The 17,818-nt window shown below is 36.6% G+C and overlaps 1 protein-coding gene across 1 annotated transcript in view; it reads right to left on the reverse strand.

Moving 5' to 3' along the window:
- Window positions 1–17,605, reverse strand: part of specc1la (sperm antigen with calponin homology and coiled-coil domains 1-like a) — a 39,116-nt gene extending 21,511 nt beyond the window's left edge. Inside the window, exons 1-4 of the mRNA XM_073819207.1 lie at window positions 17,441–17,605; window positions 1,413–1,578; window positions 819–972; window positions 353–684 (exon numbers count right to left, since the gene is read on the reverse strand). Coding sequence (XP_073675308.1) covers window positions 353–684; window positions 819–972; window positions 1,413–1,541 — 615 coding nt within the window. The 5' untranslated portion in view covers window positions 1,542–1,578; window positions 17,441–17,605. The remainder of the gene's footprint in view (window positions 1–352; window positions 685–818; window positions 973–1,412; window positions 1,579–17,440) is intronic.
- Window positions 17,606–17,818: the final 213 nt, after the last annotated feature.

Raw genomic sequence — 17,818 nt, forward strand, 5'->3', positions numbered from 1 at the left:
AAATTAAGATATTTCTGATGAAATCCGAGAGCTCTCTGACCCTCCATAGACAGTGACTGCATTGACAGCAATGGAACTGACATGTTCAAGGCCCAGAAAGGTAGTAAGGATATCATTAAAATAGTCCATGTGACCGTAATTTTCTGAACGTGAACCTTGAACGTGGCAGTTGCATTGCTGTCTATGCAGGGTCAGAAAGCTCTTGGATTTCGTCGAAAATCTTTTAATTTATGTTGCCTAAGATGAATAAAGGTCTTATGGGTTTGTAACGACATGAGGGTGACTAATTAATGAGAGAATTTATTTTTTTTGGTTGAACTATCCCTATATTAAAATGTGAAGTTGATCTAACCTCAGGCAGTCCCAGTTGAACCCTCATGTCCCTCAGCTCACCCCGTAGCTGAAGGATTTCCACGTCTTTGCTCTTGGCCAGACCTAACAGATTTTTTACTTTGGCCTCCAGGGCCACTTTATCACTTAGCTGTCCGTCAGACTTTGATTTGCTCATGCGGCTCTCTGAATCTGATGTCTGCGCCAGTCCACGGGAATGCCTGGGCTGGGCTCGGTCAGAAGCACCAGTGGATGACTGCTTCTTACTGCTAGAGTTTCTGGAGTTTCGCAATCGATCACGTGAGGAGTTTGACTCTTTGGAGGCCGTGGACGATGCCCGTTTGCCAGATGGGCCTTGTGAAGAAATAATGTGTAAAACATGAGAACAAACAAACAAAACACTTTACATCACAATGCTGAAACTTCAACAGTAGTCTAAACAGTGCCTAAATAGTTATTTGGTTAAATTAAACAAAACCTTTAAATACCTGAGGTGGTCTTGGTCTTTGTGTCAGGGTTATTAGTGTTTGTTCCACAAGATGTTGAATGAGTTGAGGTTGATTTCTTGCCCTTGGCAACACTGCTGTTTGTCCCTCCACTGCTCCCAGCCATAGCAGCTAGAAGATCATCATTGCTTTTGACCTGTTGATCGAAGATTATCAAATCAACAAAAAACTAACAATAACATAGTGACTTAAATATGTGACCCTGGATCACAAAATCAGTCGTAAGTCGCATGGGTATATTTGTAGCAATAGCCAACAATACATTGTATGGGTCAAAATGACCAATTTGCCAAAAATCATTAGGATATTAAGATCATATTCCATGAAGATATTTAGTACATTTCCTACTATAGATATATATAAAAAAAATACAACTCCATTCGGACAATTTTAAAGGCAATTTTCCCAATATTTAGATTTTTTTTCAGCCTTAGATTCCAGATTTTCAAATAGTTGCATCTCGACCAAATACTGTCCTATCCTAAAACCATACGTCAATGGAAAAAAAAACTGGTTTTGTGATCCAGGGTCACATTTTAGTTTAAGATGTTGATCTGTGCAAAAGAGTGATGTTACCTTGGAGAGTGGAGCTGTGGTAGGGCTCTTAACAGCGCTTTTGCCAGCAGAGTTTCCAGCTGTCACTGTGTCACCTTTACCTCCTCCACTTGCTGCCTTATTCCCCACTGGCCTGCCTGCTTTCTTCATACTGCGTTCGCTCCTGGTGATACATCTACCCCTCAGTCTGTTCAGGGATAAAGAGAACGTAAGTTACAATTTATAGATTCACTGTGACCAAGTTGAACTAAATAAACAAAATGCCAAAAAAAAATGGTAACCATAATGAAATCATTATTTAAATAACACTGAAACTGTTAAAAGTATCTTGCCATATAAATAAGATGCAGTGAAGCAGTAGTTTTAAAATATTACTAATATTTAAAATACTTACACTACCAGTCAAAAGTTTTTAAACAGTAATAACATTGTTTAAAGAAGTCTCTATGTTAAAAACAGAATATTTTCAGGTTTCTTTGATGAATAGAAAGTTCAGAAGAACAGCATTTACCTGAAATAGAAATCTTTTGTAACATATATGTCTTTATCATCACTTTTGATCAATTTAAAGCATTCTTGCTAAATAAAAGTATCTAAGTTCTAAAATTATACTGACTTTTGAATGGTAACAAATTTGACTGTTTTTGCTGTACTTTGGATCAAATATTATCATTATTATCTGAGTTGAGCAGAAGCGACTTCTTAAAAAAAGCTTAAAAAATCTGACTGGTAGTGTATGTCAGCCAAATAAATTTTGCCAGAAATAACCAATATTTAATAAGGCAAAACAAGATGTTATGTTACAAGCCCTCATGACCCTCATGTGCGTAAGGGTCAGCAGAGGAAGAGCAGGGTGACGTGAGCCAGTTTTTATTTATGATTTGTTTGAAGTGAGCACATGACAGTAATAATACAATAAAGATGTATATAATTTCAGGATGTAGTGCATCCTTGGGAATAATCACTTTGGATCTAAAATAAACTGCTTTCAAAAAAAGTGGTCTCTTGGCTCAACTTGCCCTTAGTGTGAGGTAAATTGAGCCTAGGGAGAAGGTAAATTGAGCCACATGGGGTTAAACTGTGCCAGTGATTATGCTGAAGTAAAACTGAACAATTTCAACTCATGAAACTCAATGCAAATGACTTCTTATAATCTATGTGTGAGCCTTGTGATGGACTGGTAATTCATCTAGGGAGTTTCCCCACACGCTCCAGCTCCTAATGATCCCAATAAGGATAAAATGATTTGGATAATGGAATGGATGACTTCTTAAAAGTTTATTTAAAGATACAGTTCACAACTTGTGATTCACAATTTTTAGAACAAAATGCAGTTAAAATTAAAGAAAAACTGACTGCAAATAATCCTACAGAACTAGGCTAATATTTAACATCGCATTTAAAAAAATTGCAGGGAAATACAATTTCATATAAAGTTCAATGGCCAATTTACATAAACAAGGTATTTTAAAATTTCGAAGAACAAAGAACAGAATTAAACATGTTTGTTCAAATTAATTAATTATATTGTTTACCTACAGTAAAATAATTTATATTCATAAGAAGGGATGAGCCACTGACTCAACTTACCCCAGGACTTTTGGCTCAAATTACCCCACTGATAATATTTTAACAAACTTGTAATGTAACATCCAGCAGCTTAAAAATAACATCATGCTAACAGCTTTTTCTGTAACCATTCAGACACAAGAAACATTAAGAATCAAATAAAAATCACTTTGAACAACTTTTTTACTTAAATGTAGTAAGCAATTATTCCATAGACCTCTCTCCATCATAGGGTGAATAAAATGGATAACTCTTTATATATATATATATATATATATATATGACCCTGGACCACAAAACCAGTCATAAGGGTACATTTTTGATCTGATCATCTAAATAAAGCTGAAAGTTTTCCATTGATGTTTGTCCAAATGAAGTTCTTAGTATTGCATATTACTAATAAAAAAATAAAGTTTTTATATATTTACGGTAGGAAATTTACAAAATATCTTCATGGAACATGATATATCCTAATGATTTTTGGCATAAAAGAAAAATAGTTAATTTTGACCCATACAATGTATTGTTGGCTATTGCTACAAATATACGTGTGCTACTTATGACTGGTTTTGTGGTCCAGGGTTAATCACCCCACGCTCCCCTTAAGTCTTTTTGCATTCACAAATGATCAGTTCTGATCTGTTCTGAAATAATATATAAACATTTTTATTATTTTTATTCTTGCAAAGTGAAAAAAAAGACTGGTTTAACAGTCTTGGAAGTTTTCAGAAGGAAATGAAGAGTCCATGTCTGTTCACTTCCACCAGGGGGCAAAATGCACTAAAATAAGAGCTGAAGAGCACTTGCACCTCTGGGTTAAATGCTAAAAGCAAAGAGCATAGGTGCGTTCCGATCGACAGGGTCCCTACGCAGTGTTCACTGCTCCCTACTCCCTTAGCACGGTACATCCGTTGAAGTGGACTTCGCTGACAATAATCGCTCATTTGGAATGCCCTGGAACGTCATAAAAGCAAATCAACGGCAGGGTCACGCAGATTATGATTTAACATAAAGAAATATTGTAATTTATTTTACTTTAAAATTTAAATACATATAAAATACATATAAACGCATGTATCTAAAAAATATAGTCCAAATGTATATGTTTAGACCGTTAACAGATTAACAGATTTTTGTGGTCTTATCTCACGCACTTTTTTCCCCACACACACAGCCTATATTTAACTATCCTGTGGTAACATTAAATAAAACAAGACAGAGCTTCACCCCGCCAGTTTTACTTTCATTCATAAAATACAATATGCAAATGTAACATGAATCGCCATAACCATTCATAAACACTCTAATTTGCATAATAATAACAACATTTATTGCAACCGCTCCATTTCAGAGCCTTTAAAAAAACTTCAACGGCTCTGCTCCATCATTACTTCGAACTGGTGACGCGGTGCGCAATGACAGTTGGGTAGTTTTCCCCGTCCACTTCCTGCGAAGTGAAGTAGCGATGTTCCCTTATTCCCTATGCCGTTCGCAGTGCCCTTCGAACTAAACATGTTCGCTCCCTTCGATTTGGAATCTCACTTAAGATGGCGGAATACCCTGTGAAGGCCACTTCGCAGTCCACTTACGGTCGAATGGAACGCACCTCCAGTCTTTCCCAAGGCTAGTTTATCAGAAACAGCCTGTTGGCGAATCTAACATGATGCTGACTGTCGCTGAAGCTCTGATTGGCTGTACTGACAAGGGCCCGGCTCACATGTGCTCCTAGTATACTAAAGTGCCAATGAACCTGGGCGTATGAGCACAGCTTGTCATCAGCTGGGCTTGAGGCTTCACCGTGAGATCACAGAAGAGCCTGCCGTCTGTCTGCTGGGGTGTTGCTCTCTACTGTATATGCTGCTGAAAAACAGTGCCTTAAAAGGCAGCAAAATCCTGGATGTGCTCAAGACAGGATCAACACAACAATACCAGTGCTGCCCATCTGCACAACAGGAAAACCTTCAACTGCTTTTATAACTTCATTTTTATAGACAAATTCCAACTGAAGAGTGAAAGCATGATCTCAGACTCATGGGGTTCAAAGAAACAGATTGCAAGTAATGAGAGGGCAACAAGCTAGGCTAATTATTCTGGGCATCGCACAACTAATAGTGCCTGGAGATCAGAGCCATTAGATTCTATCATGGAAAGAACATCTGAAGAGCATTAATGGAGCCTCATTATATCACGATTCAGCTTCAAAGCAAACCACACCACAAACAAACCACTCAAATAGGTCACAGCACAACAAGGGAGAAGGGACACAACGTTCATGCATAATTTCTGTTATCATTTATAGGCCCGGTTTTATAGACAGGGCTTAGACTAAGCCAGGATTAGCCCATAGTTCAATTAGGGCATTTAAGTAATTTTTATAAATGTGCTTGAAAAAAAAAACATTACTGGTGTGCATCTTGACACATAACCGATACATTTTTTAATCAGTCAGTGCAAGTTTCTTTCAGCTGCCTGAAAATTAAGCCACAAAAATACTATTTAAATATGAATCCTGCAAGTTCTGCGTATCTCTTTGTGAATAAATGGTGCGAACAGTTTATTTTACACACATACGTGCGTGACGCTTGCAGTATTTTCAGCCTCCGGCGCCTCAATATGAGTATATGAACACATGAACATACTGTATAGTCACTTCTGAGTCACTTAATGAGCATTTAACCGTTTCTTTTGAGAAAAACTACCGTCATATCATATACAAACAGAAACTTAAAGATCTTCAGAGCAACCTATCAAAATAAATGTTTTGTTTAACTTGAAGAAACTGTGATAGAAATATATTACTTAACATCATGACACTACTACTTCTAATAAAATTAAAATGATTTTAATTAATTGGACATGCTTTTTGATTCATATTTTTTATTTGATTCATTTTTTTTAAATATTTTTAACCAATAAAACAATCTGTAAAATTTTGAATAAAAAAACAAAAACAAAAAAAAAAAAACAGAAACCAGAAAAATTTAAATGAAAAAAAAAAAAAAAAAAAAGATTTTGGAAAAAATAAAATGGATTTTTTTATTTTTGTCAAACCAAAAATTATTCAGACACCAGACAATTTTTTTTATTTTTTTTTACCAGTGAGGGCATGACACTATAGTTCATTTATGTAAGTGAGGATAGCAAAATAAACTCTAAACACAATAAATAAACTCTGACACAATTTAACTTCCGAGTTCTTGTCATATTTTATTACCATTTTCTAAACCACAGCGAATAAACTGTACTAATGTGAGAAATTTTGAAGGTGTCTGAACAAATTTTGGTTTGACTGAAATTCATTTGTGATTATGAAGACATATTTGTTCTGACAGTTTAAAGCAACACTAAAGAACTTCGCTCCCTCTACAGGTTAGAAGCGGAATTGTCCATTACTGATGTCGTAAATAATTTAGCCTACCATCGAGTCATATGCACGTTACTTGTTTGGAGGCTATCCAGGACCGGCTTTGGAAATAATGATGTCCAGTGACAAGGTAGAGTATGTTGACTTTATGAAAGTATGAAAACGAAATAAAACATAATAATGACATTGTTTGCTATTTATTTTAGCTGTAAAGCAAGTCGCATTTGTAGTCACATTTGAACTACAAAACCGCGACCCGACGACCCAAACTTACATAGTGCTGTTATGACCGATAGAGGGTCGCAAAGCGAATACGAAAGTGCCGTTTCACCCTGTTATGAGTTGATGAACCACTCACACGAGTTCGGAAACATTATTTTAAGGTAAAAAAAAAAAAAACTCTTTAGTGTTGCTTTAACTACTGAGTTCTTGTCATATTTTATTACCATTTTTTAAACTATAGCGAATAAACTGTGATAATGTGAAAAATGTTGAATGTGTCTGAATACATTTTGGTTTGACTGTATAAGAGACTGACATTTCCAAGGTTTTAAAAAACACACAAAAGCACCAACAAAGTACCATAAAAGTGGTCTGTACGTCTTGTGTGCTACATTCTTCTAAAGCCATATGACTTTTTAAATGAATTGTTTTTGAGTCAGATATTTTCAATGAATCAGTTGATTTGATTCTCGAGTTTAACTAGCTTGAAAGCTCCAGTACCCATTCATTGTAATTGCATTAAAAAGAGCAGCCAGCAGTCTTCAAAATATCCTCTTATGTGGTATGCAAAAGAAAGAAAGTCACACAGATTAAGAACAACATGAGGACTAAAGGATGGTTGAATTTTAAGAAAATCATATGCAAATTATCCAACATCTTTGTCATTTTTAAAGAAAAGTAAAAATCGGTCTCAGATATTTTCCAGTGTTTTGGAAAGATATTATGAATCGCAGCTTCGATTTTCCAACCCAGTCCTCTGCACTTGTTTTTGGACGGTGCAGATCTTTCCAGATCGTTCATTTAATGGATCCCCATCGTCCTCTCGAGCCTGATCATAGCAAGGCAAAGAACCCACTCCTCCTGTCTCTCAATGGAAGAGAAAATAAGGCCTAATATCTTACAGCTGTTGCGAGGCAGGGGGTGGGGATATGTGGGAGAACGTTTGTTCATTTCCAATTTACAGACCCCCCCAATGGAAAAAGGCTTCAGCACACATTCCCTTAAAGGGAGAGGTTTGGAGCACGACTCCAGGATAGATTTTTTTCAGAACCATCCTGAAAGAAACGCTGTGTCAGTCTCCCAGAAATGAAAGCTAAACACTCAAACATAAATTCCTTATATTTATAAGTAAATAAATGCAAAATGCATACAATTAAAGCCCAAAGAAGATTAGTTTAGACATATATCCAAAGCAAGTCGAGATGAAGACAAAGACAAAACACTTGTCCTGGCATACAACACAATTAACAATTATCTACTCATCCGGTGAACTCAGGAATAATGACTCATTTAACTTGTCGCACCCCTTAACATGACAACATGACTAAGCACTTTGCTGTTTCCACACCCAACTTCCACTACAGAATGGCTGAATCCCACCCAATCTTTAGGCACTGGCTTAGGACTCACTTCTTTTAACAACAACTGGATTAATTTTGTCTAAGGAAAATATTGTGTTGGCTTGTTGCCGCATTTTATTTGTATTAGTTCATCCTCCTTATCCCAGCAGTTAACCTCCTGAAATACAAGCTTGCCATCTTTTGACCATGGCAGTATCACATGTGAAACTAAAGCACAGGGCTCGACAATAAAGACTGGCCAATGGCCCGAGAGCGTGAAAAATGTTTGGGACAGTTGACGGATTTGTCACGAGGCCCAAACGGACCATGCTACATCGTGACTAAAGTTTGTAATTTGCATGTGTTTTTAAGCCTCACCAATTTAAACATAAGCAATTTTAAAACATTCAAGCGCAAGAGGACAAGAAAGACAACTACAAAACGCACACATACATTGTTGTTACAAAGTCTGGGATCAGTAAGATCCCAAAAGTAAGTTTCTATAGCAAGTTTATTATGCTCATTAAAGATGCATTTACTTGATCAAAAACCTAGAAAAAAAAAAAACAGTAATATTGTGAAACAACTGTTTTCTATGCGAATATATTTTAAAATGTAATTTATTTCTGTAATGACAAGCTTAATTTTTACGATAATTACTCCAGTTTTCTGGGTAGATTTATTCAACTGAACTATTGCTATATTTCTTGCTTAGATGAACCCAAAACAAAGACTATAGAATACCCAAGACATGTCACTCGTATAGTTGGGGAATGGGGAAAAATGCAACGTTCATTATGGCCGCGAAGCCCCGCCTTCTTAATGAAAGAGCCAATCCTTGATTAGTAAAGTCAGCGCGTCACTGCAGCTGCCGTTAGAAGACCGGTTGCTATAGAAACAATCGGCGCTTTAAGACGTGCACTCAGTACTGCATGCGCACTGGCTCATTGAGCCGGAAAAAATAAGCATTTTTAAACGTTATTGGAGCTCAAGGAACCATATTTATGAGGCAGTTCATGTTGGATCTCTTTGGAGATTTAAAATATTTTTAAAACAGTTTTGGAGAAATTGATGTTTCCCCATTCAAAGAGATAGGAGCTGCACTTGCCTGCCCGAGTAGCGTTTCAAAGATGGCCACCGAGTGACATAACTTGTCTTAAAGGGACTTTGACCCAAAATAGGTTGTTAATATGTTCAGTAAATGAAAATGTATTAATTAAAGTTGAATAAGTAATAATTAAATAATAATCATTTTAAAATTGCTTATTAATAAATGTTCCCCTTTTGATTATTGCTGATGCCTGAGTCTTTAGTAATTATGTCTAATTTTTAATTTACAACCTATTTTGGGTTCATTTTAGGTCAGTCAAATAGTAATAGTAATATTTAAACAATAGCTGAGTTAAAGAAAACTACCCAGAAGGCTGGGTTAAACATTTAACCCAACTGCTGGGTCAAACCAAACCAATCATTGGGTTGTATTTAACCAAGTATTTAGAGTGCAGGATTCTTTGATAAAGTATAAAAATAACATTTATTTAAAATAGAAATCTTATGTAACAATATAACCATTTAAAAGTTTGTAGTCAGTAAATGATTATTCTTTTTTTGAAAGAAATTAATACTTTTATTCACCAAGGATGTGTTAAATTGATGAAAAGTAGCATAGACTTGAAGAATCCTGAAAAACAACAAAAAACAATCACAGGTTCCAAAAAAATATTTGGCAGCACAACTGTTTCCAACATTGATAATTCTAATAATAAATCAGCATATCAGAATGATTTATGAAGGATCATGTGACACTTAAGAAACGGCTGATGAAAAACATCAGCTTTGCATCACAGGAATAAATTATATTTTAAAGTATATTAAACTGAAAAGCATTATTTTATATTGTAATAACATTTTGCAATATCATTGTTTTTTGTCTCTTATGAAGAAATCTTTGTAAAACTTCTGAGTACAGATACAGTACAGCTCCCAAATCTGACCTCAAGCTGACCCCGCTATAGAGTAAGCATTAAGCGGTGCTGACAGAGACTCAACACTAACACTAGCCACCAAGCCCTCAAATATGAGTCATAGGAGAGACGTTTGCACACATACAGAGAAACAGATGCATAGCTTCACACTCCTCTGTAGAGTGTATCACATACTGATAGTGAAATACATCAATTACCTGGTGGGCCAAGGCTTTAAGGCCTGAATGAAATAAAAGGAAGCATATGTGCGACTCCAGTTTTTCTTCCTACGTTCTTTACCTTTTGACCGTGACATCATTTGCTGTCAGGAACGTGCAGGATGAGGTCACCTTATGAGGTGTGTGCTGCATGTGTAACGCTCACACATGATTTATTACTACAGTGAGGTCATCATAACACTGTGGACCCTGCCTATAAAAAGACACACGTGACATGAACTGAGGCTCCTTGCTCTTCTGAACAATAAGCATTTTTTGATACCTAACTCGGGTAATGGCAGCTGCCCCAGTTTTTAATAATAATTATTTCGGCCCTTCAGAAACTAGGCACTCACAGCCAAAATGGCCAATAAAAGCTGTCAATGTGCTGGCTCGTGTGTCTATCTTTGTTTGGAGTCTTTCTTCTTTCTCTTTGGAAACGCATGTCTCTGTGGATGGAGTTAGTGATGGGAGCACTAGGATGGCACTGTTTGTTTAGTGGTCTTCATCCGAGCGTGATGGGGGTCTTGGAGTCCTGCCCGGTGCGGTCAGGCCGTTTGTGTTTGGGTAGCCTTGTGGAAAAAGTGAGGGGAATATGCTGTGGTGCTTACTGTGGTGAAAACTCAAAATAATAAACAATATTTTGATTCTGTGAGACAGTGATGCTAGTACTTCAAAGCAGAAGACAACACGGTCACATTAGTTTAGAACTATAATAAGCCTTGCCTGACCGCCCCAAAAATTCATTGGAACCAAAATCCTGCTCCTCATGAATGTTAAACATGAAAAATGAACGATGAGAGTAGGGCTGTCGCAATTCTTCGATTCAATTCGAGTACTTGATTTTAAAAAAATCCTCGATTTCATTTTCCCGTGTCGAGTAACTGGCAAAATACCGAAAGTGGCACATTCCATCGACAGGAATCCATGAAACGCATTATTAGACTGTTTTCTAAGGCTGCATGATATATTAAACTTATTTAAAATCATTATAAAGCATAGTGCGGACTGTCTCAAACTCCATCGCTGCATACTGCTGTGAGTTTGGGTTTATTATTACGTTCATTTAGCGTTATTTCATCAGATTTGTAAGGTAAATCATTTATTAACCTACGCAAACACAGGAGAATACATCAATATCTTTCTCAATATGCTAACTGTTCATTCTGATTTCAAAATAATACGTTTAAACGCTTGCTGTATATAGCCACATATTTAAAAAATTACACTGGCTGTAGCATTTCTGTCGTAAAAAAAAAAAAAAGGCCAAATCTTAAAGATTAAGTGGACATTTGACTTAAATGTTGTTTAGTCAATAATAAACAAAGATTAGATTTGTTAGTCATTTGTTATAATGTGTAATGTACATTAGTTCTATTGTTTATAAAACATACTACAGGGCCGTTGAATGCTTGAATCTGAATGGCTGACGAACGTTCTAATGGTGTGCATTATTTTCAGGGAAAAGCACGGCGAACGTAGTTCCAGCAGCTCTTGACCGCATTACATGTCTATATCACTTCGCCACATGATTTCAGTTATTTCAAAGGCCCTTACAGCCCAAAACAGCAAAATAACCGAAACCCACAATGAAACTGGCCAAACTAATAAATACAGTAAACAACAGGATGAAAAGACAGATTATTTCCATGTTTTTGCCACAATATTACGTTTTATTATAACAAACTCATTTCTCTCACACTCTCTCCCTCACAGATGCACACACACATATACAGTTTGCACACGCGTTAGCATACGTGCTAATGTTGTTAGCACAGCTCTGACGATTAACAACTTAAAAACTACATGACAGTTCTCACACGTGAGGGAACAACGTCGTGGTCTTGAAGAAAATCAACTTAAAGTTTAACTATTAGTAGAGACGATGCTGCCAGTCACCTTTGAGAGACACACAGACTTGAGAGAGGTAATTCATGAGCTTAATCTCTCTCTCTCTCTCTCTGCCTGCTTGTCTGTCGGTCTGTCTGTCTAAACTAGTTTTGGAACCAGTAAATTTTGGAACTAGTAACGAAGGGTTGGATGAGCTATGTAAGAAATTAATCCTACTCACAATACTGCCCTACAAAGCAAAAAGGCAGTAACTGCATTTTTGGTCAAAAATGAGTTATTATCATTTTCATGACATTCAAGGCATCCTTTGTTATGTGACAAAATATCTTATCTCAAATGCGTGTCGTTTTGTAGAAAAATGGTAGTCGTTTGTACAGTAATTGGATTACAGGCTGGATGACAGGATAACTTTAAAGTCATTTTTCTCAGTTCTGCACTCGGCGTAGTTACTGCCTTTTTGCTTTGTAGGGCAGAATAGCGTTTTAGGGACAAAAACCGGACGAATGTCTTGAAATATATCATCTGATCGATGTCTTGAGGTGTGGTAACCGTAGTATAAGCAGAATAATTGACTTCGGTCCAATGAATTCTACAAAAATAATGCACACCTGAGGTGTAACGGCCACTCCGCGACCTCGGGTGTGCATTATTTTTTAAGAATTCAATGGTCCGTCATCAATTATTCGTTACTTATGTATTTTATAATAGTTTTGTTCAATAAAACCAAATGATTTTTTGCTTTTGATACGTTATTTGAAGTAATTATTATTACCTCGTTATTTGAACCATTATAATTATCCGATTAGTCGATTACTCATCAGTAATAGTTTGTGTTTGTGACAGCCCTAGATGAGAGGTTCCCTGTCTGGAAAATACAACTGAAACGATGCATACATTTCTTACTTGGCTTCAGTCTATGCAGTATTGTGCAGATTAACTCCGCCCACTGTGAAATCTGATTGGTCCAAAGTAGGGATGTTAACCGATGACCGTTTGACCGGTGGTTGACCGTATCAACGTTAACCGGTTAAAGTTGTCGGTAGTCGGTTTAAAAAAAAAAGTGCCGGTGCGTCTTTTACGCATTCTGAAGGTGTTTTATCCATTGGTTTTATCATGTTGCAGTCTATTAGGCAACATTCCGCATAAGATGGGCTTAGATTTGGAAATACATTACATCTACATTTCAGTGGTAACCGATAAGGTGATGATGATCATCGTCTTTCTTTATTATGGTTAGCAGTACCTCAACTAAAGCGGCGTCTCTTCGGAGCTGTCATTTTCTTAAATGAGCCGTGGCAATGTTTCAAATGAGCTTCTAAGGCCGCGATCACACCGAGCGCGTTTTTGTAGTTGGAGGCGCCTCTTTTGAATGGTTTTCTGTTGGCAGTGAGCGTTCTACGCGCTGCTTATGTGCCCCAGGCGCCTCGCGTTTTCACCGCCTGCTGCGCCTCGCGTTTTTGCAGGAGCGCTCTGAGCGCGTGAAGTTGAAAAAAAAAATCAACTCTGAGCGGAAAACGTCATTCGCGTTCTTTTCCATTGTCCAATCGAATGAATGGAGAGGCGGACCTTCTGTTGTGGTGACGGAATTTTACGGTTGCTTAAAAAGTCCGGAGACTGCAAGAAATAGAGGAGAAACCTTTTGTGTCTATCGTGGGTAACCCGGAGCTGTATTATTTAGGGTTTCTGCTAATATGACAGTTTACTTAACAGCATAAAACTAAGATTTTAGAGTGCTCGCGCTATAATCCTTTGATTTGACTGACAGGACAGCTGTTTTGGTCATTGCTTAGCAACATAAAAAAAATGCAGCACGCTCTTTTATTAAAAGTCACCAAAAAAAAGGCAGTGCTGTGCGCCTCGCGTTTTTAGAACTAAAAGACGCGTTCGGTGTGATCGCGGCCTAACCTAGACAAACGCCTTTATTTTCAAAGCGATCACCTTGTACCCAAAGTTACCATTTGAAACTAAGGAGCCATTTGTCCTACGATTACATACAACAAGCTCTTCGGCGCCGCGTTTGCGGGACTCATGTTTCGCGCTGTCGGGGATTTTAAAAAAGTGACGTGAGTGGCAGTGTGTGTGTGTGTGTGTGTGTGTGCGGGACAGAGTTGCGAAATTGCAGGCGCGGCTCGAAATGGCTGTTATTTCAAATAGCGTACCATATTTTAAACTAATCGGTTAACCGGTTTCAACCGGCTAATGAGGCTCGGTGGTCGGTCAAGAAATTTTTTAGTTTTCGCCATCCCTAGTCCAAAGCCCTGCTCCACATAAGTTCAGTGCAAAAACAAATGTGTGACAAATGTGTGAGATCATGTTCCATGAAGATTTTTTGTAAAATTCCTACTATAAATATATCAAAATGTAATTTTTGATTAGTAATATGCATTGTTAAGAACTTAATTTGGACAACTTTAAAGGTGATTTTCTCAGTATTTTGATTTTTTTGCACCCTCAGATTCCTGATTTTCAAATAGTTGTATCTCGGCCAAATGTTGTCCTATCGTAACAAACCATATATCAATAGAAAGCTTATTTATTGAGCTTTCATGTGATGTATACATCTCAGTTTTGTAAAATTTAACCTTATGACTGGTTTTGTGGTCCAGGGTCACATATATGAAAACTTAATTTTTAATTAGTAATATGCATTGCTAAGATCTTAATTTGGACAAATTTAAAGGCGATTTTCTCAATATTTGGATTTTTTTTTTGCACCTCAGATTCCAGATTTTTAATTCCAGATCTAACAAACAATGATTTGTGGTCCAGGGTGACATATGTCCTTCACCATTCTGACTGGCTGTGATTTTATGTTATGTTTCAGGTTTTTTTAACCTTTAGACCTAAAGAAAATAAATGACCTGACCTAGTTACCTAAAAATGACCAAAAAATACCAAGAAAGTAGTTAGATCACAGCTGGTTAGGACTATTTAGTACCATTTACAAACGCTGAATGCTGCATTTATTTAATCAAAAATACAGTAAAAACAAATATGAAATATTATTACAATTTAAAATAACAGTTTTCTACTTGATCTATTTTAAAATATAATTTATTCCTGTAATGGCAAATCTGAATTTTCAGCAGACATTACTCCAGTCTTTAGAAATCATATTAATAAGCTGATATTTGATGTTCCAGAAACATTTCTAATCAATCTTATCATTGTGCTGCTTATTGTAAAAACCTATATTTGTAAATTAATTAATATAAATATTTATCTACAGGCAACTTTGACCACTTTAATGTGTTCTTGTAGAACAAAAGTATTAATTTATCAATAATAAACCAAAACTTTGGAATGGGAGTAGGTAAAAAAACGAAACACAGACACAGTTAAATCACTTGTATTCCCTATTTTCCACTTCATATTTTCTTTGAAAAGCTACTCTTGCACAAGAACTTCAAACACTGTGAAACGTCTGAACAACATCTTGCTCCATCAAAACCACAAAAAACACATCTGTTGGCAATCTTCAAATGCAATAAAATCAGTGAGCCCTTCCTTTAGTTGTGTTAGCATCCAAATCACCAATCATTACAAATTTACATTCACAGATATTTCAGGAAAAACAATATTTGCTTTTATACCTAAAGGCTAAACCCTTGAACTTGACAATCACAGCAAGGGTTATGATGCTCAATGAGAACGTAAGAAGTACTGATAGAAGGAACAACATTGGGGGGAATCTTTTTCCCCCACACGCACTTTGAATCATCTCAGCGGGGCTTTAGTGTTTCTATATGTGAAGCCGTACACACATTGCAACAGAAACCCTCCCACTGCTTCAGCTCTAGGAATGTGTTTTGTTTGGAGGCCTTTTTGGTGGTTTATTAGATCTTAAGAGGATGGCCTCCAAGAACTTTTTCACTTGGGATGACTGTCCTGCTCAAGCCAAGGATCGAGAGCAGGCCAAACAGGCTATAACTCTTATTGCATAAGTCCCGTTCCCTGAACACAACTGCATTTGGGATAAATAGTTTAAGAAGACATTTTTCCACAAACGGAAAGGGGAGAAAAGAAAGGAAAATGTCTTGCCCCGCATCAAAATCACTCTGAGGTTTTCTTACCTCAACACGTCCACAAGCTCCTGATTCTTTCCTGGCCTTTTTCACAGAGTCTGCATTAATTTATCTGAGCAAAAATGGAAACGGACAGTCCATTTGCCAACTACGCCAATTAATCATTTGGTGGTATTCTGTCATTTTAGAAAGAAAAAAAAAATGTTTTAAATTGAACTTTTTCCATTGAAAAGGTGCAAATCTTGGTGACTTGGCACTTGCAATATTTACAAATATTTATGGATTGATTAAAAAAAGAACTTGACCAATTACATATGTCCTTCACCATTCTGATTGGCTGTGGTTTTATGTCATGTTTCAGGGCTGTTTAACCTTTAGACCTAAAGAAAAAAATGACCTAGTTACCTAAAAATTACCAAAAAAAGTACTTACAAAATAGTTAGATCACATAATGCTATTAAAAGTTCATTTGCACATTTTAAAATAGAAAAAAATCTGGGTTAGCAAAATATACTTTTGATAATGTCTACATATATATCCAAATGCAAAACCTAAAAATAAAAAAAAAGTAATTATGTCTGAAATTCCTTTATAAACAACTAGGTCGGTTTTGACCACCAATGATCACAAGTGTGACCCAATTTTGACTACCAAAAAATTAAAAGAATATAATATTTGAAGCCATCTTTGTTGTGCTGCCTATAGCACACAAAGCAATAATTTATCACACACAGTCTTTCAAGGTTACTAAACATCTAAAATTGAAATAGATATGATAAATGCGACTTAAAACTAATTAGGTAGGGGAAAAAAACACCAAGGATGACTCCAAAGTTATAAATACCAAAGGGTTACCAGAATGTAATATTTGAAGGCATCTGACATTCATAATGTATTGTTTCACTTGTTGTTCATCAATCACTATTCACCTTCATTATATGTAGAAAGTATGCAATGAAAGTAAATTGTGATTAAGACTTCCTTAAGGACAGTCTCCCAAATTTCAGAAAATGACATGATCTTGATTTGACATATGATTTTATGAGCTGCCTACCTAGACAGCATTTCATCACAGACAAATGTCTAAATAGCAAAATGCTCCCTAGGTAAGCTTCTTACTATGTTTTGAACTAGCTGTATGTTTACTCAGAGTATTAAATGAATGTTTAAAAACAGAACCTACTAACAGTACAAACGTTTTAGTGCACCTTTAGCTAGAAACCGTAATTTCACAGATAAACCTGCCATCAGATATTGACTGACATGACCTATCAGGGTTTGACTGTCCAGTTCGCGAACTAACCACAAACCCTACAATGAGAAACATAAAATCGGGCTAAACACAAAAATAATACCAATTTATGCACCTTGCGATATCCTCTTTCATTACTCCAGTATTTGTCACAGCATGGTTGAGTTTACAGGCTAACCGCTAATGCTAACAGGATGTGCTACTTGAACAGGATGCGAGGGGAAATAAATGTCTCATTTATTACCTTGGCTCCCTTCTTTCGGTCTGTATAAGCGCCCGTCAGGGTGGACGATCTTCTGAGTAGTGTTCAAAGGTAGATAACAAAGGGTATTCCGGAGTTTTAGGTGGCGTGGCATCGTTTCTGAGAGGCAGATAGCCGTTTCATGCTACACTGATGGTTGGCCACTGCAAACACAGCGCGACTGACAGACTATAGACAAACACACACACAGTAGATCACATCACCACACACTCACTCTGCGCCGCCTACCACATGTGTTTCCATAGTACAGCTGTGCAGCATCAAATATTCATTCGGTTAACCTAGCTAAAGACAACCAATGTTTGTTTTAACATTCTAATAAAATGTTTTTAAAAAGTGCACAGCGAGTTAAAAACTAAG

The sequence above is a fragment of the Garra rufa genome, chromosome 15 (genome assembly GCF_049309525.1).
Source record: "Garra rufa chromosome 15, GarRuf1.0, whole genome shotgun sequence".
Lineage (NCBI taxonomy): Eukaryota > Metazoa > Chordata > Actinopteri > Cypriniformes > Cyprinidae > Garra > Garra rufa.